This window comes from Nothobranchius furzeri, chromosome 16 (genome assembly GCF_043380555.1).
Source record: "Nothobranchius furzeri strain GRZ-AD chromosome 16, NfurGRZ-RIMD1, whole genome shotgun sequence".
Classification (NCBI taxonomy): Eukaryota; Metazoa; Chordata; class Actinopteri; order Cyprinodontiformes; family Nothobranchiidae; genus Nothobranchius; species Nothobranchius furzeri.
Window position 1 is genome coordinate 59083841 of NC_091756.1, and position 22919 is coordinate 59106759.

Genomic DNA, 22919 nt, shown 5'->3' on the forward strand with positions numbered 1-22919 from the left:
TGCCACACTTTTTCCTTCCCAGAGACTTCCCACTGAGGTGCCTTGATACAGCACTCTGGGAACAGCCTATTCGTTCAGAAATGTCTTTCTGTGTCTTACCCTCTTGCTTGAGGGCGTCAATGATGGCCTTCTGGACAGCAGTCAGGTCGGCAGTCTTACCCATGATTGTGGTTTTGAGTAATGAACCAGGCTGGGAGTTTTAAAAGCCTCAGGAATCTTTTGCAGGTGTTAAGAGTTAATTAGTTGATGCAGATGATTAGGTTAATAGCTCGTTTAGAGAACCTTTTCATGATATGCTAATTTGGAATTTAGGGTTTTTATGAGGTGTACGCCAAAATCATCAATATTAGTAACAATAAAAGGCTTGAACTACTTCAGTTGTGTGTAATGAATCTAATGTATATGAAAGTCTAATGTTTGTCAGTACATTACAGAAAATAATGAACTTTATTACAATATGCTAATTTTTGAGAAGGACCTGTATGAAGGACCCAATGAAAGTTGTTTTACATCTAGGTAACTGCACACATCCACAAACGCTGGAGGGCAAGAACACCATTTCCAGATCTGTATTGCTGCAATTTAAGCTAACAAAATAAAATCTAGAGGTTTAGATAATGTAAAGCAGTAAAATCTAATATATTTGTGCAGAACAAAAAAAAATCTTAAAGCTAACAGTGTTTAGCATAAATCTTCCAGATCCATTAGAAATGGCTAACGAGCTGTGAGACAACAGTCCTCAGTCAGAACTGACCACCTGCATTTCTCAACTGATGCAACACAAATGTAACCGGTTCTCTTCTACGTTTTGCGGTTTAATGTTGAAGGGTCGCTGTGACACCGCTTGTCTTTAAAGATTAGTGGATTCTCCATTTATTCTGTCAAGCAACATAATTGGAAATGCTAAACAAGACATTATAGGGTGCCACTCCAATGACAACACATTTTGTGTAATTATTAAAACAAGGCCATTACCGCTGGTGAAACTAAACTACACACCACATTGGCATTGGCGTTTTCACACACTTATTTCTAATGACTGATCTGCAGCACAGTTCTCCTCACTGCTGTTAGATCTGAGCCGGCGTTCTGCCCCGGCTCCTCGACACCCAGCCATGCATAAATATATCAAAAGGCACATAAGTCATTAGATGGCTAACTTGTTTGTGTCTTGACATGTGGGTTAGGGTCAGTTTAACCAGTGAACTGAAGAATCTGCTAAATGAGTAAAAAAAAAAAAAAACCTTAAGGAGGGAGACAGGGAATAATTGACGAGTATGCAGAAGCAACTTAAGATCAAGATCAGAGACAGCAAGGAGGCATACAGGAAGAAGCTGTAGAACAAACTACAGAGGAACAATATCAGAGATGTGTGGTCAGGGATGAAGAAGATCACAGGCTTCAAGCAGAGGAAGGATTGCACAGATGGCAGCCTGGACACAGCCAATGAACTGAACAAGTTCTTCAATAGGTTCAGTTCCCACATCCCATCCTCCTCTGATCCAACATTTTCCTGTCACACGCCAGCTCTTTTGTCCTCTAACACAGTCATGGACTCTTCTGGTTCTATAAATCTGTCTTCAACCAAGTCGGGAGATGCTGCTGCCCCATTTACCTCCCCCTCCCACCTATCTGTCTCTAGAAGTCAGGTGAAGAGGCAGCTGGAGAGACTGAACAGGAACAAAGCTGCAGGTCCAGATGGTGTCAGCCCCAGAGTACTGAAGACCTGTGCAGAGCAGCTCTGTGGGATTCTGCAGCACCTCTTCAACCTCAGCCTGGCCCAGGAGAAGGTTCCAGTCCTGTGGAAGACATCCTGCCTTGTTCCAGTTCCAAAGAAAACTCGCCCATCAGTCAATGACGACTACAGACCGGTTGCCCTGACATCCCACATCATGAAGGTCCTGGAGAGACTCCTGTTGGTCCACCTGAATAAGCAAACTAGAACATATCAGGACCCGCTGCAGTTTGCTTATCGCCATTGAGTTGGAGTTGAAGATGCCATCATCCTGCTGCTTCAACCAACCCACTGTCATCTGGACAAAGCAGGCAGCACTGTGAGGGTCATGTTCTTTGATTTCTCCAGTGCATTTAACACAATCCAGCCTGATGTACTTTGCCAGAAACTCCAGAAGACACAGGTGGGGGCCTCAACTATCGCCTGGATTAAAGACTACCTGACAAACAGACCACAGTTTGTGAGGCTGAAGAACTGCACATCAAACCAGGTGATCAGTAACATTGGAGCACCACAGGGAACTGCACTCTCACCATTCCTTTTCACCCTGTACACCTCAGACTTCCGGTACAAATCAGAGACCTGTCATCTACAGAAATACTCCGATGACTCTGCAGCTGTCGGGTGTATCAGAGATGGACAGGAAGCTGAGTACAGAGAGCTGGTGGAGCACTTTGTGGCATGGTGTGGAAACAATCATCTGACCTTGAACGTGAACAAAACAAAGGAGATGATTTTAGACTTCAGAAGAAACAGGGTGGAGTCAAACACTGTTTCCATCATGGGAGAAGAAGTGGAGGTGGTTGAGGAATACAAATACCTTGGAGTTCACCTGGACAACAGACTGGACTGGAGAAAGAACAGCCAAGCTGTTTACAAGAAGGGACACAGCAGACTTCACTTCTTGAGGACGCTTAGGTCCTTGGGTTAGGGCTGAATTGAAGGAATTAATCATGCTGATGAATTTTATTTCGCCACAATTTTGCTCTATTTATTGACAACTGACAGATAAAATGATGGTCAATGGGGATGTGCTGGCTTCTTGCTCTACAGCCTGGGGAAGAGGTGTGGGTGCATGATGTCACGCTTCAAGGGGTCTATTAGAAAGTTGTTCTTCTTTAAACCTAATCAAACTTTGACATGGTTCATCTCCAGACATTTCGATGTCCATCTTCAGACTTTTAATGTGTATTTTTATAGTTCATCACTGACAAAAGCATCAAGGAAAATGTTTTTTATTCTTTTTAACCAGCGAAATCTCGCTGTGGTTGTCTTTCAGGTTGTTCCTTTTTTTTCTGTTTTTTTTTGTGAAGCTGTAGCATATACACCTTTTCCAAAAGTGGTTCCAAGAGAACACTGTTAACAAGAATAGTTTTACATAAAATCAAGTCAGTCATTTATAAGTAGCACAGATATGTTAATCAATATTAAGTTGATTAGGCTTAATTGAGTGTACAGAAATTTTGTTGCCTGTAGTTTTAATTTATCTTTAATATCTGATTGACCTTTTCATTGTGCAGCAGGTAGCCTTTTCATCCCTTAACTTGTGATATTTTTTTCATATTGCAATTAATTATCATACAGCTTTCCATTGTGGACTACTCGGACAGTGATGATGGGGACAGTGATGATGGAAACATGGATGCAAAGAATGACACTTCTGACACGCTACATAACAGTGACATTGGAATGCAAAGCAAAACGGTAGAAACAAATTTCTGAAATACCTTAAATGATCAAAATCAAATGTTATGTAAATGAATAACAAACAATGGTGCTTCTTTGTGTTTTTAAAAGTTTACCATTAGAGTTGGTAGAAAATGAACCTCTGCTGACTTTGTAAGTTGTCCCATGAAAAAGAAAATATAACTCTAATTTAAATGGTGGGGACAAATCTGTAAAAGAAGAGGGAAGTAAAAATAAACGGTGCCTCAGAAAGGTAAGGAAATGAGTACAATTTGGACAAGCAGGCGGTGAGCAGGTATATGGCAAACCATTTTTTACATTAGATCAACAATTAGACCTCTCTGTAATTCCTATTTTATATAGTAATAATTTAATTTATCCATCCATTTTCATCTGATTATCTGGAGTCGGGTCGTGGGGGCAGTAGTCTAAACAGAGAAGCCCAGACTTGACACCTTCTCCCATAGTACTCTCCTCAGCAGTCATCCATAGGGTATCATGGGGATATCCCCATAGGAGCAAGAAATCTTGTTGATGGGGATCTGAAAACTATTTCATTCACGAAAATGTGAAATAATTGTTACCTAATTTGAAATGCATTTTTTTATTCTGTCTCACTGTTTAAATAATTGAAGTTGGAGTTTGTTAAATGGCAAACGCACAAAGTCAGCATGGTTTCAGTTATTTTTTCCCCTGACTGTATAATCTTAACTACACAACACTGTTCTTGCTCATGTACTGAAACCTTCTCACTGTTTTGACACACTGTTTATTATTCAAATCAGTATGCAGTTGGCCAAACTGGAGATGATGTTCCAAAGCTTAGACGAACCAGAAGCATTCAGGTATTCCTTTACCAACTTTACTTCACTACATAAAAACATAATTAGCTTATATAGTGAATCTATAATATTTTTCATTTAAAATATGATTATGAATTGTAAAATTCACTTCAATGTAATATGTTGCAGATGAAGAAGAAAGTACCAAGTTTTTCTGATGCGCTATATGATTCAAGTGATGACAGTATGGAAGTCCCTTCAGCATCAAATGAAATGGAGTCACACTGGCTAAGAGGATCTTCCTTTTCTGTAAGCCTCATCATTCAATTTCAAATGTGTATTGCCCCAAAAAAATGTTTTACACCCTTAAATTTTTGAAAATATCCAGTGTCCTGTTATTGTAAAGTCTAATGGCACTTACACACTAGCATCGGCTCCACTCCACTCTGCCCGCCGTGTTTGTTCCACACTGCCTTAGGGATGTGGATGTAATTGAGCACATAGGCCATCTCCAAAATCACAAAGATAAAAGCCTCAACTACTGCAAAGCCCTTCTAACTGGTCTTCCAGGCTGTACTGTGAGACCTCTTTAAATGGTCCAGAACGCAGAGGTGCGTCTGGTCTTCAATCAGCCAAAAAGAGCACACGTCACCCCTCTGCTCATTGAGCTCCACTGGCTACCGCTAGCAGCACGCATCAAATTCAAATTGCTAACACTAGCATACAAAGTCCGAGATGGTACGGCTCCCATCTACCTGAATCCTCTTGCAAAGGCTTGCGTCTCGGCCCGGCTGCTCCGGTCATCACAGGATCGTCGGCTAGCAGTGCCTACACCACGCTCAGGACAATCCAGACTCTTCTCATGCATCGTTCCACACCTACCAAGCACTACCAGAACAGGAGCTTCCTTTTCAATTTTCAAGAAACTCCTGAAGACCCTGCTCTTCAGAGAGCATCTTCTTAACTAGCACCCTCCCTGCACCCGTCCCCCCTCTCTGCTGTCCACTCCTTGTTCCCTCCTCTCCATGATTCATAATGCTGCCTCACTGCCACCTGTGATTGACTGAATAGTGTTTGTTGTTGTTAGCCTCAAGGGCTACATGCTGACTGTCACTTGTAAGTCGCTTTGGACTAAAGTGTCTGCTAAATACATAAATATAAACTCCTCAGCATCCAGAATGTTGATGAAGTAGGCATGCAGGATGGTCCTGCCCCCTAATGATGGTGTGTGGGTTGGACTGGTTTCGGCCTGAGGCAGGCCGCCTTGGGAAGAGGGCTGAAAATGCATCCGGTTGCATGCGGTAAATTCCCGGGCTACTAAAATTTGAACACTAATTATCCTATCTAGGCTGTGTAGAAGCGATGCTAGTGTGTAAGTGCAATAATTCAAACATTTCTTGGAAGGTGCTATAAATACTGGCCAGTTCTAATTTTGTTTAAAACAAAAACGGAACAGGGTTTTGATTTGATTTATAATAAATTTGTGGTTTATATTGCGACATTCCTCACTAATCCAGATGCTGAGGTACATGTCAAGCTAGCTGTTCTGCACTTTCTCTTTTTGTTGACACATTTTTGTATTTCTGTAACATGTTTTACTGATAACCTGGCAGCAGCCAGATCTCTGTGTCCCCGTCCTGTGTAGAGTCTACACATTTAGATCTAGAATCACTGCCACGGAAACTGTCTGAAAGAGGGAGAGCTCTCTGGTAGCAATATTTTAAACTGATTGGAAGATGCGCAAGCTAGTGCCCAGCTAGTGCTGCTGCCAGGTTAGGATGCTTGATACAATCTAACTCGCTCTCTACAGCTTAGTGCTGACACACGATTGGTTAGTCTATTTTGGCCCGGAGTTCGGACGGTTTGATCTGGAGCGGTACAAGATGAATTCTCCTGAGTTTAAGAAAACTCCAAATCTCACGAGAATTCATCTAGGAGCGCACGGTTATTTTACTGTATTAGTTTGGGCTCTAAATGCCCTGAAAACAATTGGACCAAATACTCTTATTAAAGGGAGCATCTTTTTTATTTTATTTTTTTATAAAGAGGGAATTTAAATGAAGATGTTGATTTCTGTTTTGAATTAAGAATGCAGGAAGAAATACTAATTTATTTCTACCTCCCTTTCTCCATTATTAAAGAGTTTTGTTGGATTAGACGAGGCCAGTGAAGGGAGCGAAGAAGAATATGTACCAGACACCAGTGGAGAAAGCACAGACAGCGAGGCCAGCCTAAAAATATCTCAGGAAAAAAAGATTTCTCCCTGGAAAAAAAGAATGTCAACTACTAAAAAGAGGAGCAAGTTTGGCTGTCGGGTCCAACATAAGTACAGTCATGGTACAAGTTTGGAAGAGTGTGATTCCAGCTCCACTACAAGTGAATATGAAAAGTTAGACCTAAAGGATAGATCTGGTTATCTCGCTCCTGTTTCAGAGAGTTGTTATAGAAGTACTGCTCAAAACAGAAGCATGTGTTGCAGTCAGGGAGAGTCTGGTCAGAGTAGAAGCTCTGAAAGCCATGATGCCAGAGCCACTACAAGTAAGGATGAAGGAACATCTCTGGAAGAAGAACTTGTTTTTGTTTCTCCTGTTACAAAGAAAGAAGATGGTTCCAGGAAGTACAACAAGAAACACCATTGTGTATATTGTGGTGGTCTTGTTCAAAAAATGTCGAGGCATCTACTACGTAAACACAAAGATAAAGTGGAGGTAGCAAAAGCCAGTAGTTTGCCAAAGAACTCCAAACAACGACGACTTCAGTTTGATTATATACGGAATAAAGGTAATTTTGAGCATAACTCGGAAGTCTTGCAAAAAAAGCAGGGCAAACTCATTCCATGGAAGCAACCAAATGCCCAAATGGACGGACAAATATTTAAACACTGTGTGTATTGTTTTGGATTATTCAACAGAAAGCAAATGTGGCGGCACTTCCAGTCATGCAAATTTAAGCCTCAAGATGAGCTTTCTAAGGGGGGTAAGACAAAAGTACAAGCATTGTGTGCATTTGCGGAGGCAGTTCCACTGGGGTTCAGTGATGCATACTGGAGGTTCTTGAGCAATCTTATTCAAGACAAGATAACACTTGCGATCAAGCAGGATCATTGCATACTGGATTATGGATACAGATTGTTCAAGAAGAATGAGAAGTTGGTCAACCAGCACCAGTACATCCGCCAAAAGCTGAGAGAACTTGGCCGACTACTACTCGAAGCCAAAGCTGTTTCTCCTGTGAACAGTGTTAAAGATCTGATCAAGCCTGAAAAGTACAGTCAGGTAATCTCTGCTACAAAACGCCTTGCTGGATTTAATGATGAAAATGGCAAGTACCAGAAACCATCCCTGGCTAGAAAAGTTGGTCACAACATTCATTCTTTAGCCATGTTTGTTAAGACTGAAGGACTAAAGATGAAGGACAAACAAACTGTCCAAGATGCAGAAGAATTTATTCAACTGTATCAAGAAAGCTGGAGGTATGACATTGCTAGTCAAGCTTTGACTCAAATTGAACAGAAGAAGTGGAATTCTCCTCTCCTTCTCCCATTTACACATGATGTCCAGATCCTTCACAGCCATCTGACAGACAAACAACAAAAACATCTAAATGCATTGAAAGAAAAGCCTTCACACTCAACCTGGAAAGATCTTGCTAAAGTGACTCTCACACAAGTCATTCTTTTCAATCGCCGGCGAGCTGGTGAGGTTTCCAGGATGCCGTTGTCTGTTTACTTGTCAAAGGATGCCTCAGAAACCCACGAGGATGTTAACTTGGCCCTCACAGCACTTGAACAAAAGCTTTGCAGCTACTTTGTCAGGATTACCATTGTGGGAAAGAGGGGAAGGAAAGTCCCTGTTCTACTAAGTCCAACTATGAAAGAATCACTGGATGCCCTTAGTGAAAATCGTGAAGAATGTGGAGTTTTGAAAGAAAACCAGTACCTGTTTGCATTGCCTCACTCCATCCACTACCTGAGAGGTTCAGACTGTATAAGGCAGTTTGTAAGTGAATGCAATGACTTGAAAAACCCTGCAGCACTTACCTCAACTAAGCTCAGGAAGCATATTGCTACCTTGTCAACAGTTTTGAATCTCAAGACCACAGAACTGGACCAATTAGCCGATTTCCTTGGGCACAACATTGCAGTCCACAGAAAGCACTACCGCCTTCCAGAGGGTACCCTACAGTTGGCAAAAGTAAGCAAAGTTCTCCTAGCCTTGGAACAAGGACGCCTAGGCGAATATAAAGGGAAGAGCCTGGATGAAATCCACCTAGATGTCAATGGTATTAACATTTAATCATTTCTATTTTAAGGAAAATAAGTCCACTAGCCTTCTTATTGAAGATATTTATAAACTTGTGATTTGTGTAAGAGAGTATTTTTTTCTTAACTTTTCTTGTATTGGTTCTGCAGTTCCTGGTCAATAACATTATCCTTTGAAACTTCTTATTACCATTTCAGAAACTGTTGATATGGATGGGATTTCACAAGAGGAAGGTATGAATTTCTTTTAATTCTCAAATTGAATTATCATTAGTTATCATTACACTAGACCAGTGGTGTCCAACCCTGGTGCTGGAGGGCCCCTATGTAGCAAGTTTTAGTTGTTTCCCTGTTCCATCATACATAATTAAATGGTTGAATCGGCTATCCAGCAGGGCTGCAAGTTCTGTAGAGGCCTGTTAATCGCCCAAGTAGTCAAGTGTAGTGAATCCATTTCTCTGCTTAAACACATCCAACCCATTGGGTGATTAACAAGCTTCAACAGAACTTAAGAACATGCTGAACAGATAATTAAAACATGGAATAAAGTATGTTGCAGTTGGGAAAATAGTAAATCATGCTGGATATAGGGGCTCTTGAGGACCTGAAAATTGGAATGTTACATGACACAAATTTGAAAAAGCTCCCTCAATCTATAGTGGAAGCACAGTTGATTTGACACCAGCTATGGGGTACAAAGTCAGTGCAGCCATAGCATCATGGTTGACCTGCAAAGCATTGCTGCTTGTTGCACCTCCTTTAGTACCTTTGCACAGGTGTGGCCTTCTAGTCCAGGGGTTCTCAAACTTTTGGGTGTAGAAATTTTCTAGGGACCCCCCCTATAATCCTCAAGCTGATAAGATTTTCTACACTGCCTTTTGTAGTCCCAGACACTGTAGATATTGATTTTATTTAATTTCATTTATTTTAATTTTAGATGATTTTGTTTTTCATCTGACAATATTAGAACATTTCGGTAATGTCTGACATGTTTTTAAAAACACTATAATTAATACTCCTGGACAGGGTATGAATTTCAAAATTGCTTCTGGGGAGCCCTAAGATGGGAGTGGGTTAGGGGGGTTGCCTTGGCCCCCAAAATGCCTTGAAACGGCTCTGGGTGTGTGACTGAGTTTTGAAGGTGATCTGAATTGTATCAAATGTATAAATATTATGTGCTGCTTTAGAAAACGTAATATAAACGATTCTGCACCATAGAAGAGTACCATAATCAGTTATAGTGGAATGTAGTTTTGTTATTTTAATGGCGGCACCAGCTTAGCATCCAAACCTGTCAGAGCGGTGTTCTCAACATTTACCGGGTAGGAAACTTTGGTCTGCCTTCATGTGGTACTGCAGGGCTGAGCGCTGGAGTTGTAACCTGAGACCGAACCTGAATCAAATCAGCCCGACCGGTTCTGTTGGATTTGGGCCGTAAATTATGTTGAGTGAGTGAGTCTGCTCACACAAGAGAGGATCGGAGGACGCTCCTCCAAATACTCATTATTTTAATTTCATTAATATTTCTCCTGGAAGCGCTCAGTCAGACCGAGTGTTGTGATGTCAGGAGGTCCGGTCTTGGAGAGGGAGCGGGGTCAGAGCAGCGTAATCATCTGTCTCTTTTATTTAGGGACTCGGAGAAGTTAAAAGGAGAGAGAAATAGAAGATAGAAGTTCTTGTTCCACTTTATTCTTTTGTTTCATGATGATAGACTGATGTTAATTTCAGCTTAAAGGGAAACTGGGAGGAAGCTTTGGTTCATTTTAAGTAATATGAGATCTTGTTTCCTATCTGCTCCTCCGGAGACAACATGGACATGAGGGTTACATGATGGCAGTCACACAGGAGGGGGACAGGTGTTGTTCTTCCTAATATTGCAAGCTTGTGTGTTATGTACATTACAGCCAGCGATCCAAGCCGCAGCAGCACCCCCCGGCCTCTTGCTTCTGGGTCTATCTTGTGAGTGGCCCTCGGACCATTGTAATCGAGGAGCCCTGCTTTAATCCCTAGAGTACAGCTTACAAGGCATTTATTCTTACTATAGACCACTGCGAATGTGTTAAATATGAGTAAAGTTGACCTTGTATATTTATGAAATAGTTATTGTCACTGTAGATCATCACAATACAAAGTGTAATCTGTTTTTTTCTTGTTAAAAATCTTTCAGAAGAGCAGACACCAGAAGATGTTGAAGGGACATCTTTGTCCGTCACACCAAGTGGTCCAGAAAGCGAGTCCACAAAGAAAGGTGAGCTTGTAAAACCACTATTTGGGGTTAGTATTCCTTTCCAATATTAAACATTTCTTATTAACACATACATAAGCTAAATATTAAAAGTCCATTATCATTTCTATCCTCCCATCTATGCTCCCATCTGTTACTTGCTTAAATATAAATGGCAAACAAAAACATAATAAAATCTAGTGGAATGACTTCATAAATTATGATTTTTGTGGCGCCACAATGAGGGGAGTCACAGGTTGCTCCAGAGTTTTACGCCTTCCACTCGCAGCCTTTTCCAGTTTTACTCTGACAAAAAAACACAGACTGAGCAGAATGTTCAAAATCACCAGCATATCTACCTATGTTGTGTTTTTGTGACCTACTGATCACCTTGTGTTGCCCAGACTTTCCTCTCCCTAACCACTTAGGCCAGCTCCTCCGGGGGGATCCCAAGGCATTCCTTTGCCAGCCGAGAGACATAGTCCCTCCAGCGTTTCCTGGGTCTTCCTTTGGTCTCCTCCCAGTTGGACGTGCCTGGAAAATCTCACCAGGGTAGCGTCCAGGAGGCATCCTAACTAGATGCTCTCACCGAGCTTCTCACCCTATCTCTAAGGGAGAGCCCAGCCACCCTGTGGAGAAAACTCTTTTTGGCTGCTTTTATCCGTAATCTTGTTCTTTCGGTCACTACCTAAAGGTTACAACCATAGGTGAGGGTAGGAACGTAGATCGACCAGTAAATGGAGAGCTTCGCCTTCTGGCTCAGCTCTCTCTTCACCACGACAGACCGGTACAACATCACTCCAGATACAGCTTCAATCCGTCTATCGATCTCCTGATTCATCCTCTTAAACTCCTCCACTTGGGGAAGGATCTCATCCTTGACCTGGAGAAGGCATTCTACCCTTTTCCGACGGAAGACCATGGTCTCGGATTTTGAGGAGCTGATTCTCATCGGAGCTGCGTCACACTTGGCTGTGAACTGCTCCAGCGAAAGCTGGAGAACACAGTCTGATCAGAGACCTGATCCTTAGGCCACCAAAACAGATCCCCTTACCACCTTGGCTGCACCTATAAATCCTGTCCATAAAAGTTATAAACAGAATTGGTGGAAAAGGCCTGCCTTGGCCAAGTCCAACTCTCACAGGAAATGAGTCCGATGCAGACCAAGCTCTGACAATGGTCGTACAGGGCTATCAGCCGGTATCAAGGGGCCTGGTACCCCAAACTCTCAGAGTACTCCACACAAGCCCCCCCCCCCTCCCCAACCACCACCAAGGGATGCAGTTGAACACCATCTCAAAATCCCCACACACCCCATCGACAATCCGATGGACCCTCCTCTCCAGAACCCCCAAATAGACCTTACCAGGAAGGCTCATGAGTATGATCCCCCTGTAGTTGGAACACACCCTCTGTTCTTTCTTTTTAATTATAGGCCCGTGGCACGTTATTGTTTACATCCGGGTAACAACGCACATCCAAACTAGCTGGAGGGGAAAAAGCCCGTCTCCAGCCCTTTCCCAGAGCTGTATCTCTGCGATTTAGACTAACAAAATAAAACCTATGGATTTAGATATCACCACTTTAGACCATCTAACATCTTTGTGCAGATGAATAAAATAAAAACATCTTGAAGCAAACGATGTAGCTCAAAGCTTCTAGATGCTTTTGAAGTAGCTAGCTAGCTGTGAGATGAGGATCCCATGCTGACCTGGCAGCCCGAGCAGATCTGGTACCAACACCAGCTGTCTGGACTTCTCACAGAACCAAAGGAGTAACTGGATCTCTTACGTTTTGTGGATTAATGCTGAATGGTCGCTGTGACAATGCTCGTCTTTTGAGATTAACAGATGCTCCGTTTATTCTGACGATTGAGTGCAAACAGAAACAAACGACCTTAGCGGCTACCCACTCCAATTACACATTTGGTTTAATTATTAAGATCGTTGCCGTGGTTAACACACAGAAATACGCACCACACCGGCATTGTCCTTTTAACACATTTATTTCTCAGGACACATCTGCTGCAGCACAGCTCTCCCCTGGTTCTGGTTCTGTCCCGTATAATATAATTGTATGATAAAAGCGTATAAGTCAGATGGCTGTAACTTTTTTGTTTCTGGGCATGTGGGGCAGATTAACTTTTTTATTCTGTCACAAGACTTTGTCTGCCACAATGTGTGTGGTTTATCCACTAGCCGTTCTGCCTTTGGCGTATTTTATCAGCTAAAATCCTGCAAAATTGAGCTCATCTGTCCTTCATTTGTTTACTTATGCAGCCTACAGGACTGTGTGTGTGTTAACCCTGCATATAGATTTTATTTCTCCGCTATTTACCTCTGTTTATTGACAACTAACAGATAAACACAACTGGGGTCAGTGCGGAGATGCATCTTCTTGCCCTCCAGTCTGCAGCTATGGGCGGGGGTGTGGGCATGTGACATCACGCTGCAATGGGTCAATAGGGACCACCAGCCCGGTCTGCCAAACCAGTGGAACTGCTCCCGATGCTCATGTGATATTTCAGAGCCGCGTCAACCAACACAGCCCCTCAACATCTAGAACCTTAAGGAATTCTGGGCGGATCTCATCCACCCCTGGAGCCTTTCCACCGAGGAGTTTTTTGACTGCCTCAGTGACCTCAGGGTCCAGAGATTAGAGAGCCCAACTCAAAGTCCCAAAACTCTGATTCCACACTGGAAGGTGGGATTAAGGAGGTCTTCCAAGTACTCAGCCCATTGATTCACAATGTCCCAAGTCGAGATCAGCAGCACACCGTCGCCACTGTAAACAGTGTTGCTAGTGCACAATTTTACCTTCCTGAGACGCCGGATGGTGAACCAGAATCTCCTCGAAGCCGTACAGAAGTTTTGTTTTATGCTCTCACCAAACTTCTCCCGTGCCCGGGTTTTTGCTTCCGCAACCATCCAAACCACATTCCGCTTGGACTGCCGGTACCCATCAGCTGCCTCCAGAATCCCACAAGCAAAAAAGACCCACTAGGACTCTTTCTTCAGCCTGACAGCATCGCTAACCCCCAGGGTTCACCAGCCAGTTTGAGATTGGTGCCACAGCAGGCACAGACCACCCTGCGGCCCCAGCTGCGGTCAGCCACTTTGACAATGGATGGAACATGGCCCACTCAATGTCTCCTGCCTCCCTCAGGACTCTACGTTCTGTTGGAGGTGGGAGTTAAAGCTCCTGACAGGAGACTCTGTCAGACATTCTCAGCAGACCCTCAAAACATGTTTGCGTCTGCCAGGTCTCACCGGCATCTTCTGCCACCATTGAAGCCAACTCACCACCACATAGTGGTCAGTGGACAGCTCCGCCCTTATTTTCACCCAAGTGTCCAAGACATACGTTCGCAGATCAGATGAGACGACAACAAAATTGGTCATTGAGCTGCGATCTAAAGTATACTGGTGCCAAGAGACACCTTTATGCCTGAACATGGTGGTGTTCATTATGGACAATCCATGACGAGCACAGAAGTTCAATAACAAAACACCACTCTGATTCAGATCAGGATGAACATTCCTCCTAACCACACCTCTCCAGGTCTCACTGTTGTTGCCCACATGAGCATTGAAGTCCCCCAGCAGAACGAGGGAGTCACTGGAAGGGGCGCTCTCCAGTACCCCCTCCAGGGACTCCAAAAAGGATGGGTATTCTGAGCTGTAGGTTGGTGCTTAAGCACAAACCACAACCAGGACCCGCCCCCCCCACACAAAGGCGGAGAGAGGCTACCCTCTCCTTTACCGGGCTAAGCCCCAACACACAGGCACCAAGATGGGGAGCAAGAAGTATGCCCAGCCCTGCTCGGCACCTTTCAGTGGGAGTAACTCCAGTGTGGTAGAGAGTCCAACCCCTCTTGAGGAAACTGATTCCAGAGCCATGCATTGAGGTGTGTCCAACAATATCCAGTCGGAGTCTCTCAACCCCACATGTCAACAATGGCTCTTTCCCCACCAGAGAGGTGACATTCCTCTTGTCGAGAGTAGCGATACTTTTTAAGGTACTGACCGAATTCCATAGTACCGACTGAGCACAGATTCACGTCATTTGAAAAGGTGCCTTGTTTCAGTACCCGTCCTTCGTAACGAGAACTTGCCTAGACAGCTGTGCATGCGCAAGGACGTTGTCGTCGGTCGCTGCAAGTGAGTTGTAAACAGAGCAGCATGGTAGAAAGAACGCACGCCAAAACTTGGGTCCACTTCACTAAATGTGATGGGTAACTGGGTGATGATGAAACCAGCGACAACAATCTAAGTAAAGCTGGGCGCACACTGTGACTTTTTTCACTTTTTTGAGCTGATTTTCCACTCGTGCGAGAATCCACGAGATCGGGGCGAGTTTTGCGCTGAGCGTCGTGTAGTGTACAGGGGGTTACGAGAGGCGATTAACACCACGTGACCAGCTACCGATCAGCAATCTTGAGCTTGCACGGACTTCTGGTGTGTTTGATATTTTGCTTGTCCCTCGTGAGGGTATCGCACTGTTGAAGCGGCGCTGCGAGCAGCTGCAACCCACAAAGTGTCAGAACCACTCACGGCGCATGCGCAATCATGCATAAACACTGCTCGCCTGCTAACACACGTTATTCGTTTTAATTTCTACACGTCTTTTGCACATAATGACAAGGATTGTCAAAGCGTGTTTGCCGTGTTCATGTCAAATTAAACTGATCACAAAACAGATTTACTTTTTTTTGTTTTCCTCATCCAACCCCCATAAATCCCTGTGTGTCCTCCTGCAGCACTCCTGAAGGACAACAGGCAAGACAAAAAAGTCGGACGTGTTGTGTAAAAACTGCTATTTTTACCATATTTTAGGTCCGACGTGTTGCTACCAGGCATACAGTGTGAGCAGTCAGGTCGCATCCGAGAACTGGGTTGTACAGTGTGAGCACATGGCTCGTGAGATCCGCCCTGCGAGGAAGTCGTACAGTTTGAGCTGAAGCTGAACGCTGCGAGTGAAAAAGTCGCACAGTGTCCACCCAGCTTAAGGCATCCTCATCTTAATCTGCTCCTGTAGGTAAATAAAATGTTTAAGATAACATTAGCTTGATATGTTAGCTTCCGTTCCGCTAATGGTGCGTTTGCTTTCTCCTCGGAACTCCGAATTTCTTACTAGAAGAACATGAACGCGCTCTAAAGTTTGGCTTCACTAAATGCGACGGGTGATTATGAGAAGATGAAACCAGCAACAACGATCTGTGTGAGGCATCATCGTTTTAATCTGCTCCAGCAGCTAAATAAACTGTTTAAGATAACGTTAGCTTGATAAATTAGCTTCCATCGCCACCATTGTTATCAGCTAATGGTGCGTTCGCTTTCTCCTCGGAAATTCTAACTTCCCAATAGGAAAAATCGAATGAAAAAGGACTGCAAAAGGAATGAAGATACACAGTAAATTTAGTTCACAGTAAAGATGTTTGCTTCAGTTTAATTATCAGCTTATAAAACTACAAGGACGATGTTAAAATACAAACAGTTATGTGTTATTTATCGTGATATTTTTCAAATATGGTTATATATTGAGAAAAATATATATTTAATTATAAAAGAGAATTACAATATTAAACACGCAAGTATCGAAAATTGGTACCGTTAAGTACCGGTATCGATTCCTAGGTACCGGGAATTAGTACTGGATCGATTCAAATGTCAAAGGTACCCATCCCTAGTTGAGAGCTAGCTTTTGTAGCCGAGGATCAGTCCGCCAAGGTCCCCGGCTTTCCACACTGCACCCAACCACTCTGGCCCCTCCTACGAGTGGTGAGCCCATGGAAAGGGGGACCCACATCTCCTCTTTGGGATGTAGCCCGGCCAGGCTCCATGGGTAAAAGCCCGGCCACCGGGCGTTCGCCAGCCTGCCCCAACTCCAGGCCTGGCTTCAGATCGGGGCCCCCGGTGACCCACGTCTGGGCATGAGAACGCTGTTCCCATTTATAGTATTCATCATAAGGGGTCTTTGGGCTGCACTTTGTCTTATCCTTCCCTAGGATCTGTTTGCCATGGGTGACCCTGCCAGAGGCATAAAGCCTCAGACATCTTAGCTCCTAGAATCATTGGGACACTCAAACACCTCTACCACGTTAAGGTGGCAGCCCAGGGGGAGTGGCCTTCTGAACTGGCTGAGTAGAAGTTTATGCATAACTGCAAGCTCAGGAGAATCCAACTCCTTAATGTTTGCAGGCCTTCAGACACAAGCACCTTGCTTTATAATGGAATTTTAGCAGCTGCTCTGTATTAGTTTTGGCAGAAACCTTTCTCACATTGGCTTTATCAAAGCAAACGTGTGTGCTCTGAATCGGCCACAAATCTCTCAACACTGCGAAGATCAGGCTCTAGATTTTGTTAAATATCCAAAAGTGTAATAGTAGGTTGAAGTTTTCTGACCCATGACATACAAAGTCAATACGGAGACAGAGGTAAGAGTTTTTATTAACAAGAGTAACAAAGCAGGATACTTGGAGGGGAAGGTCAGAGTCCAAGGGGGTGGGTCTGAAAGCAGAGTTTCTTTAATTATGGTATTATTGGCAGTTGCATTTTGAAGGTTAAGAAGGGTTTACGAGTCTAAGAGTTGAGTTGGCTCCCAAGGAAGGGAGAGAGGAGGTCTTGCCAGAGTGAGTGGTGTGGCAAGAGGAAATCCAGAAGACTGCAGTAACTGAAGGGTGGACAAGTGGGCAACAGAGCAGGCAGTCAGAAGGAGCTCGAGGTGGGATGTTGAGACTAGAGAATCCGGGAGGTTTATAGCAGTGACAAGAGAGATGACATGAAAGCCCAATGTGAGTAATCATCCAGCAAGGTGAAGGTGTCCAACATCTTTTTAAATCACTGGTGGTAGATTAGGGAAACTAGCAACAGCTACACCCACTGCTCAGAAATACCCGGCTGTATTTGGGACAGTGTAAATATGTAAAGCTTTTTTTGTTTTTCTTGGCCACTGCAGATTATTTGCTGTCTCAAAATAGACAAGTTTAACTTGTTTTCTTTTCTGTGCTAATTTCAGCACTGCTGATGCCAGAAGACAACCAACCGACTTCTTGTGTTCCTACATCTAGCGGCCAGTGTAAAGAGAAGTTGCCCAAAAAGAGAGGTGAGCTAGAGTAGCCCTCATTCGGGGGCAGTAAGCTTTCTACTTTTCAGTATCCAGATTTATCACCACTGTTTTTGCATAGTTCAAACATTAAAACTGCATCAGTGTATTCATTCCTTCACATTTCCTGCTAACTAAACCCACACGACTTAAGCATCATGCTCTCTATACCATACCAAATTTATTTGTTTAGCGCGTTTAAAAAAAAGCTGACCAAAGTGCTGCACAGAGAAAAAGCACCAAACACAAAAACAACAAAATTGAGGTTCCCCTTCATGCACACAGAGTGCATACAGAACAGTCATACAAATAAAAAACCAAGATCAAAGCAGAAAAAAAATTAATAGTAAAAACAGAGACACATCATAAAAATGAAAACTCTGACTGAAAACATCACTCCCACACATAAAAACCCTCACATTGCAGCTAAATGCTGACGTAGCAGCATTGTTGGGACTTGGTGGCTGTCCACCCGTCACCCACTAATCCAGCCCTCTGAGTTGGTTGAATAGAACGTTCATGCATATTAGCAAGCTTCTGAAAGATCCTACACTTTAATGTTCACAGGCCTTCAGAGGCACCAGCAGCTTGCTTTAAAATGGAATTTTAGCAGCTGCTCTGTCAATGTGATGCATTAATTTGGCAGAAATATTTATCACTCTGCCTTTATCTGAACAAACCTGTGCGTGCTCCTAATCAGCCACAAATCTTTCAACAGTACAAAGATCAAGCTCTAGTTTTTGTGAAATACCTAAAGGTTTCATACCTTGTTGAATGTATGTTTAACTATTCATGCATTTTGGCAGAAGCAGGATCTTTTTACCCTCCCATATTGCTTGAAATTGTTAACCTGCTTAACGCATTCACATCCATTGATGACCAAAGTCGACATTTGCATTTTTTTAATGTGCGGGCGTCTGAACGAGCCCCGCACAGCGAGAACAAACATCCCAGCTCTAAAGCTGATCTTCATCTACAGACATCACGTGATCAGGAAGCAGAAAGTCCATGTGTTAGGAGATCATTTTGGGCCGCTGCTGTGTAAAAAGCGAGGCGCGAACCAGAAAAGCTTCTGCCGACCACAATTCAACGGATTATGAAAGAATGGATAATGCTGGAAACATGCAGATTCTTCATCATGAAAATAGCTAGTCTACTCTTTGTTCATAGAGCAGAATGTTCTGACTTCAAAAACAGTAAAATCGCTCAAACGCTGGCAGCACGGGGCTTTTCTGATCAGGTAATAGCTGGTAGTTGATAAGTTAATGTGGAACATCCTTTAGTAGGTTTCCTTTTATAATTGGGCTCACATGACAAACTATAATCACAGGTGCCTGAGAATTATTTCAGTGATCAAATCATCCAGAAACATGATGGCATTCGTGAGTTTAATCAAAAAACTAACAAAGGTCTGTCACCTACACCTATTTTAATAATAATTTGGGACAGTGTAAATATGTAAAGCTTTTTTTGTTTTTCTTGGCCACTGCAGATTATTTGCTGTCTCAAAATAGACAAGTTTAACTTGTTTTCTTTTCTGTGCTAATTTCAGCACTGCTGATGCCAGAAGACAACCAACCGACTTCTTGTGTTCCTACATCTAGCGGCCAGTGTAAAGAGAAGTTGCCCAAAAAGAGAGGTGAGCTAGAGTAGCCCTCATTCGGGGGCAGTAAGCTTTCTACTTTTCAGTATCCAGATTTATCACCACTGTTTTTGCATAGTTCAAACATTAAAACTGCATCAGTGTATTCATTCCTTCACATTTCCTGCTAACTAAACCCACACGACTTAAGCATCATGCTCTCTATACCATACCAAATTTATTTGTTTAGCGCGTTTAAAAAAAAGCTGACCAAAGTGCTGCAATATACACACACACACACACACACACAAAACTATTTTATGAGTTAAAATGACTAATTAGCATGATTAAAATGATCAACATTGCTTTGATTTGTAAAGTAAATTCCAAAAGTATGAATGAAGTTATATTATGACAGATTTGGTGTGGTGACTCGCTGTCATGTTTAATTACCAGCATTTTCTTGAACAGTTGCCCCCCCCCCCCCCCCCCCCATAGTTGTCGGCCTTCAGTCTCAAAACTATGGTATCTAGGTAGTTGTTTTACCACCTGAGAAAACATTTCTCGCACAATTTTTGGTTACATTTTTCTCTACACTTTGGTTTCTCTCCTCACCTCTGGTTTTTCTCCACCAGGGGATACAAAAAGGCTGTTTATTGTCAATGAGCCATTCCTCAGCTTTCAGAAGCTGGAGTTTTTTAGTTTGTTGTAGTTACAGTCATTAAAAATGGTTTATCAAAGCTATTTTGTAAAGCTACAGAATTTTTTTTATGTCCTTAGGTAAAGAAATGGCTGCCAAAAGAAGCTGGACTTCAGAGGAATGTAATGCAGTAAACAGACATTTAAGGAAATGCATAATGACAAACCAGGTCCCGGGTAAGGCAGAGTGTGAAAGGTGCATCGCTGCAGAACCTGAAGCTCTGGGGACCAGAGATTGGAGAGCTGTGAAATATTATGTGAAAAACAGAATCACTTGCATGAGGAGAAAAAATGAGTAAAACACTAGTGGGTCACCAGTCAGTTAGAAATGAAATGTTTCTGGCAAAGCACCAGTTGGAGCACAACTGCTGGAGAGGGAGGAGCAAGCGGGGCCACAATATCAGCGTTGCGTGCACGAACCCTTGGCTGGAGCAAATGAGTAACTGGATGTCGCTTCCTACATGTAGGAGCTGGAGGAGGAGATGCCTACATTGGCACTCAACGTAGCAGACAGTGCTGCCTCAACACAACACCCACCGCACACCACTTAAGTTATTTACGTATAACATAATACCTGTTTTGCTTGTAGTGCAGGAGCTTTTTCCCTTGTATATAGGAAGAGGCCATTGGTTACTCATCTGCTCCAGCTGAGACTCTGTGCACACATGATGCTGATCTTGCGGCTCCTCCTGCTCCTCCTTCCCCCACAGTCGCTCTCTGACTCGTGCATCACTACAAAAACATTTCATTTCTACTTAACCGTCACAAAGGAAAAAGGAAATACAGTTCAGTTTCTTCCAGAATATGTTTTTATTTTCATTTTAGAAACTTGTATTAATAGACAAGTGCAGTTATGCAAATTAGTTAAAAGACATGTTCAGTTTTAAAGGGTTTGAAACCTTATTGGTTATTCTAGAGCTTTTTTTATTCAAGTTTTTCTATTCTGAATGTCTTCTGAATAAAAGAAGGAAAAAAATCTTTGAATGGCACATTCAGTCTTTTAAAACTGTGCTTTTTTCCATTAAATATTTGGTTCAGTGAAAAATGTTTTCATTGATTATTTCTGAATAATCGGTCAGTTTCATGCAGGCTGAGCATGAAAATAGTCTCCTACACCTATGTCCTGCATTAGCTTCTGATAGAAAATAGACGATGAAACTAGGATTAGAAAAGCCTGACAGATCTACGTCAAACTGTCACTTAATGTTCATGGACTCACCCATCTTGACCTGATCTGACAATCTTCTAGACTTTGAAATAGGTGCACCAGGACTTTTTGTACCCAGAGTACAACTTACAAGGCATTCATTCCTAACTAGAGACCACTGCAAAAATATTATTTATACAAGTGAACCACACTTAACATCTTAAAGTATAAAAAAATGCATAACAAAGGTCATCTTTTCTATGGCTACATTTGTAATCCTTTTCCTAAACTCAGGAAAAGCTATGGTTAGTACTTTCTACCAAATGGTATTCCGTTCAAATAAACACCATTATGACCTAATTAACAGAAGAAAATAGGTCAGCAGGGGAAAAGGGACAAGATCATTTTAAAATGTACAGTTTATTTAACCAGATGGAATAACCGGAAGGAAATTGATGGCTGAATGGATACAATGATTCATAACACTAAAACTTTAAAGGTTTTCTTGAACTAAATTATAAAATCGGGATAGATGAATGTTTGTATGGGTTTAACTTAAACATAATTTTGACAGAAATCCTATTTTAAACTAAAAGATTGGAAATTTTCATAAAAAGCCCCATAAAATACTAAAAAAAAGTGTAATAACACGATGTAAAAATGTTTTTTCCCACTAAATTATAACATGTGTATACATGCATGTTTGTATTGGTTTAACTTAATGAAAATTTTGATAGAAATCCCCATTTAGATCAGAAAACATTTTAATGTATACAAAGGCCCCACGACGGAGTAAAAAACGTGTGTGTAAAGTGGACCTCACAAAGCTGGAATGTAAGAAACCGGGCCCCATAACTAGCTAAAATCCTTTTTTATAAAAAGTTTAAAGTTTTGCTTATTGAAAGTGATTTTTGGCATCAAGATTTTTTTTGGGACTTGCCTGATTTTTTTCAGCGTTCTAGTACCACTAGAAGGGTTGGACCCTGCAACTGGGGGAAAAAAGTTCGGGCCCCACATGCGAGTTACGCTATAATGTGTGTGTGTGTGTGTGTGTGTGTGTGTGTGTGTGTGTGTGTGTGTGTGTGTGTGTGTGTGTGTGTGCTCTGTCTTCTCGATCCCCAGTGAGTCGTGGAGGATGGCTGCTTATACTGAGCCGGGATTCTCTGGAGGTTTCTTCCTGTTAAAAGGGAGTTTTCCTCTCCACTGTCGCTGCATGCTTGCTTAGTATGAGGATTGCTGTATAGTCACTGACACTAGTCAGTGACTTGATGCAATTTGCTGGGTTCCTTATATAGGAAACATTATTTCTGATTGGCTTAATGAACTGACCTGAATTGGAATGTTTATTATGTGAAGTGCCTTGAGACGACTCTTGTCGTGATTTGGCGCTATATAAATAAACTTGAGTTGAATTGAATTCTTCACATCCCAATGTTTATTCATTTAGCAATTTTATCCAACGTGACTGATAGTTGTAGATAAAGCGTGCTCTTAATTACCCTGATATGGATGTTTTTGGCTTGTGGAGGAAACTGGAGTATTCAGAGGAAACCCATGTAAAGAGAATGTGAAGGTTTAGAGAAAAGTTGGAAAAAAAAGCTTGTAATTAGGAACTATTTTTAAAGTAGTCTTTCACTCGTTCCATCAATATATCTGAGAAGTGCTTGCTTCAGGAGACACAAGTCAGCTAGAGGAGAAG

The 22919-nt window shown here is 42.4% G+C and overlaps 2 protein-coding genes across 2 annotated transcripts in view; one reads left to right on the forward strand and one right to left on the reverse strand.

The window, feature by feature from the left end:
• Nucleotides 1-22274, forward strand: part of LOC107395854 (uncharacterized) — a 25263-nt gene extending 2989 nt beyond the window's left edge. Inside the window, exons 3-11 of the mRNA XM_070545863.1 lie at nt 3320-3439; nt 4207-4266; nt 4393-4512; nt 6345-8484; nt 8663-8698; nt 10632-10712; nt 17706-17792; nt 19345-19431; nt 20155-22274. Of these exons, the coding sequence (XP_070401964.1) occupies nt 3320-3439; nt 4207-4266; nt 4393-4512; nt 6345-8484; nt 8663-8698; nt 10632-10712; nt 17706-17792; nt 19345-19431; nt 20155-20372 (2949 nt within the window). The 3' untranslated portion in view covers nt 20373-22274. The remainder of the gene's footprint in view (nt 1-3319; nt 3440-4206; nt 4267-4392; nt 4513-6344; nt 8485-8662; nt 8699-10631; nt 10713-17705; nt 17793-19344; nt 19432-20154) is intronic.
• lrrc8c (leucine rich repeat containing 8 VRAC subunit C) overlaps nt 1-22919 on the reverse strand; it is a 60924-nt gene that overhangs the window by 25583 nt on the left and 12422 nt on the right. The window lies entirely within an intron of this gene.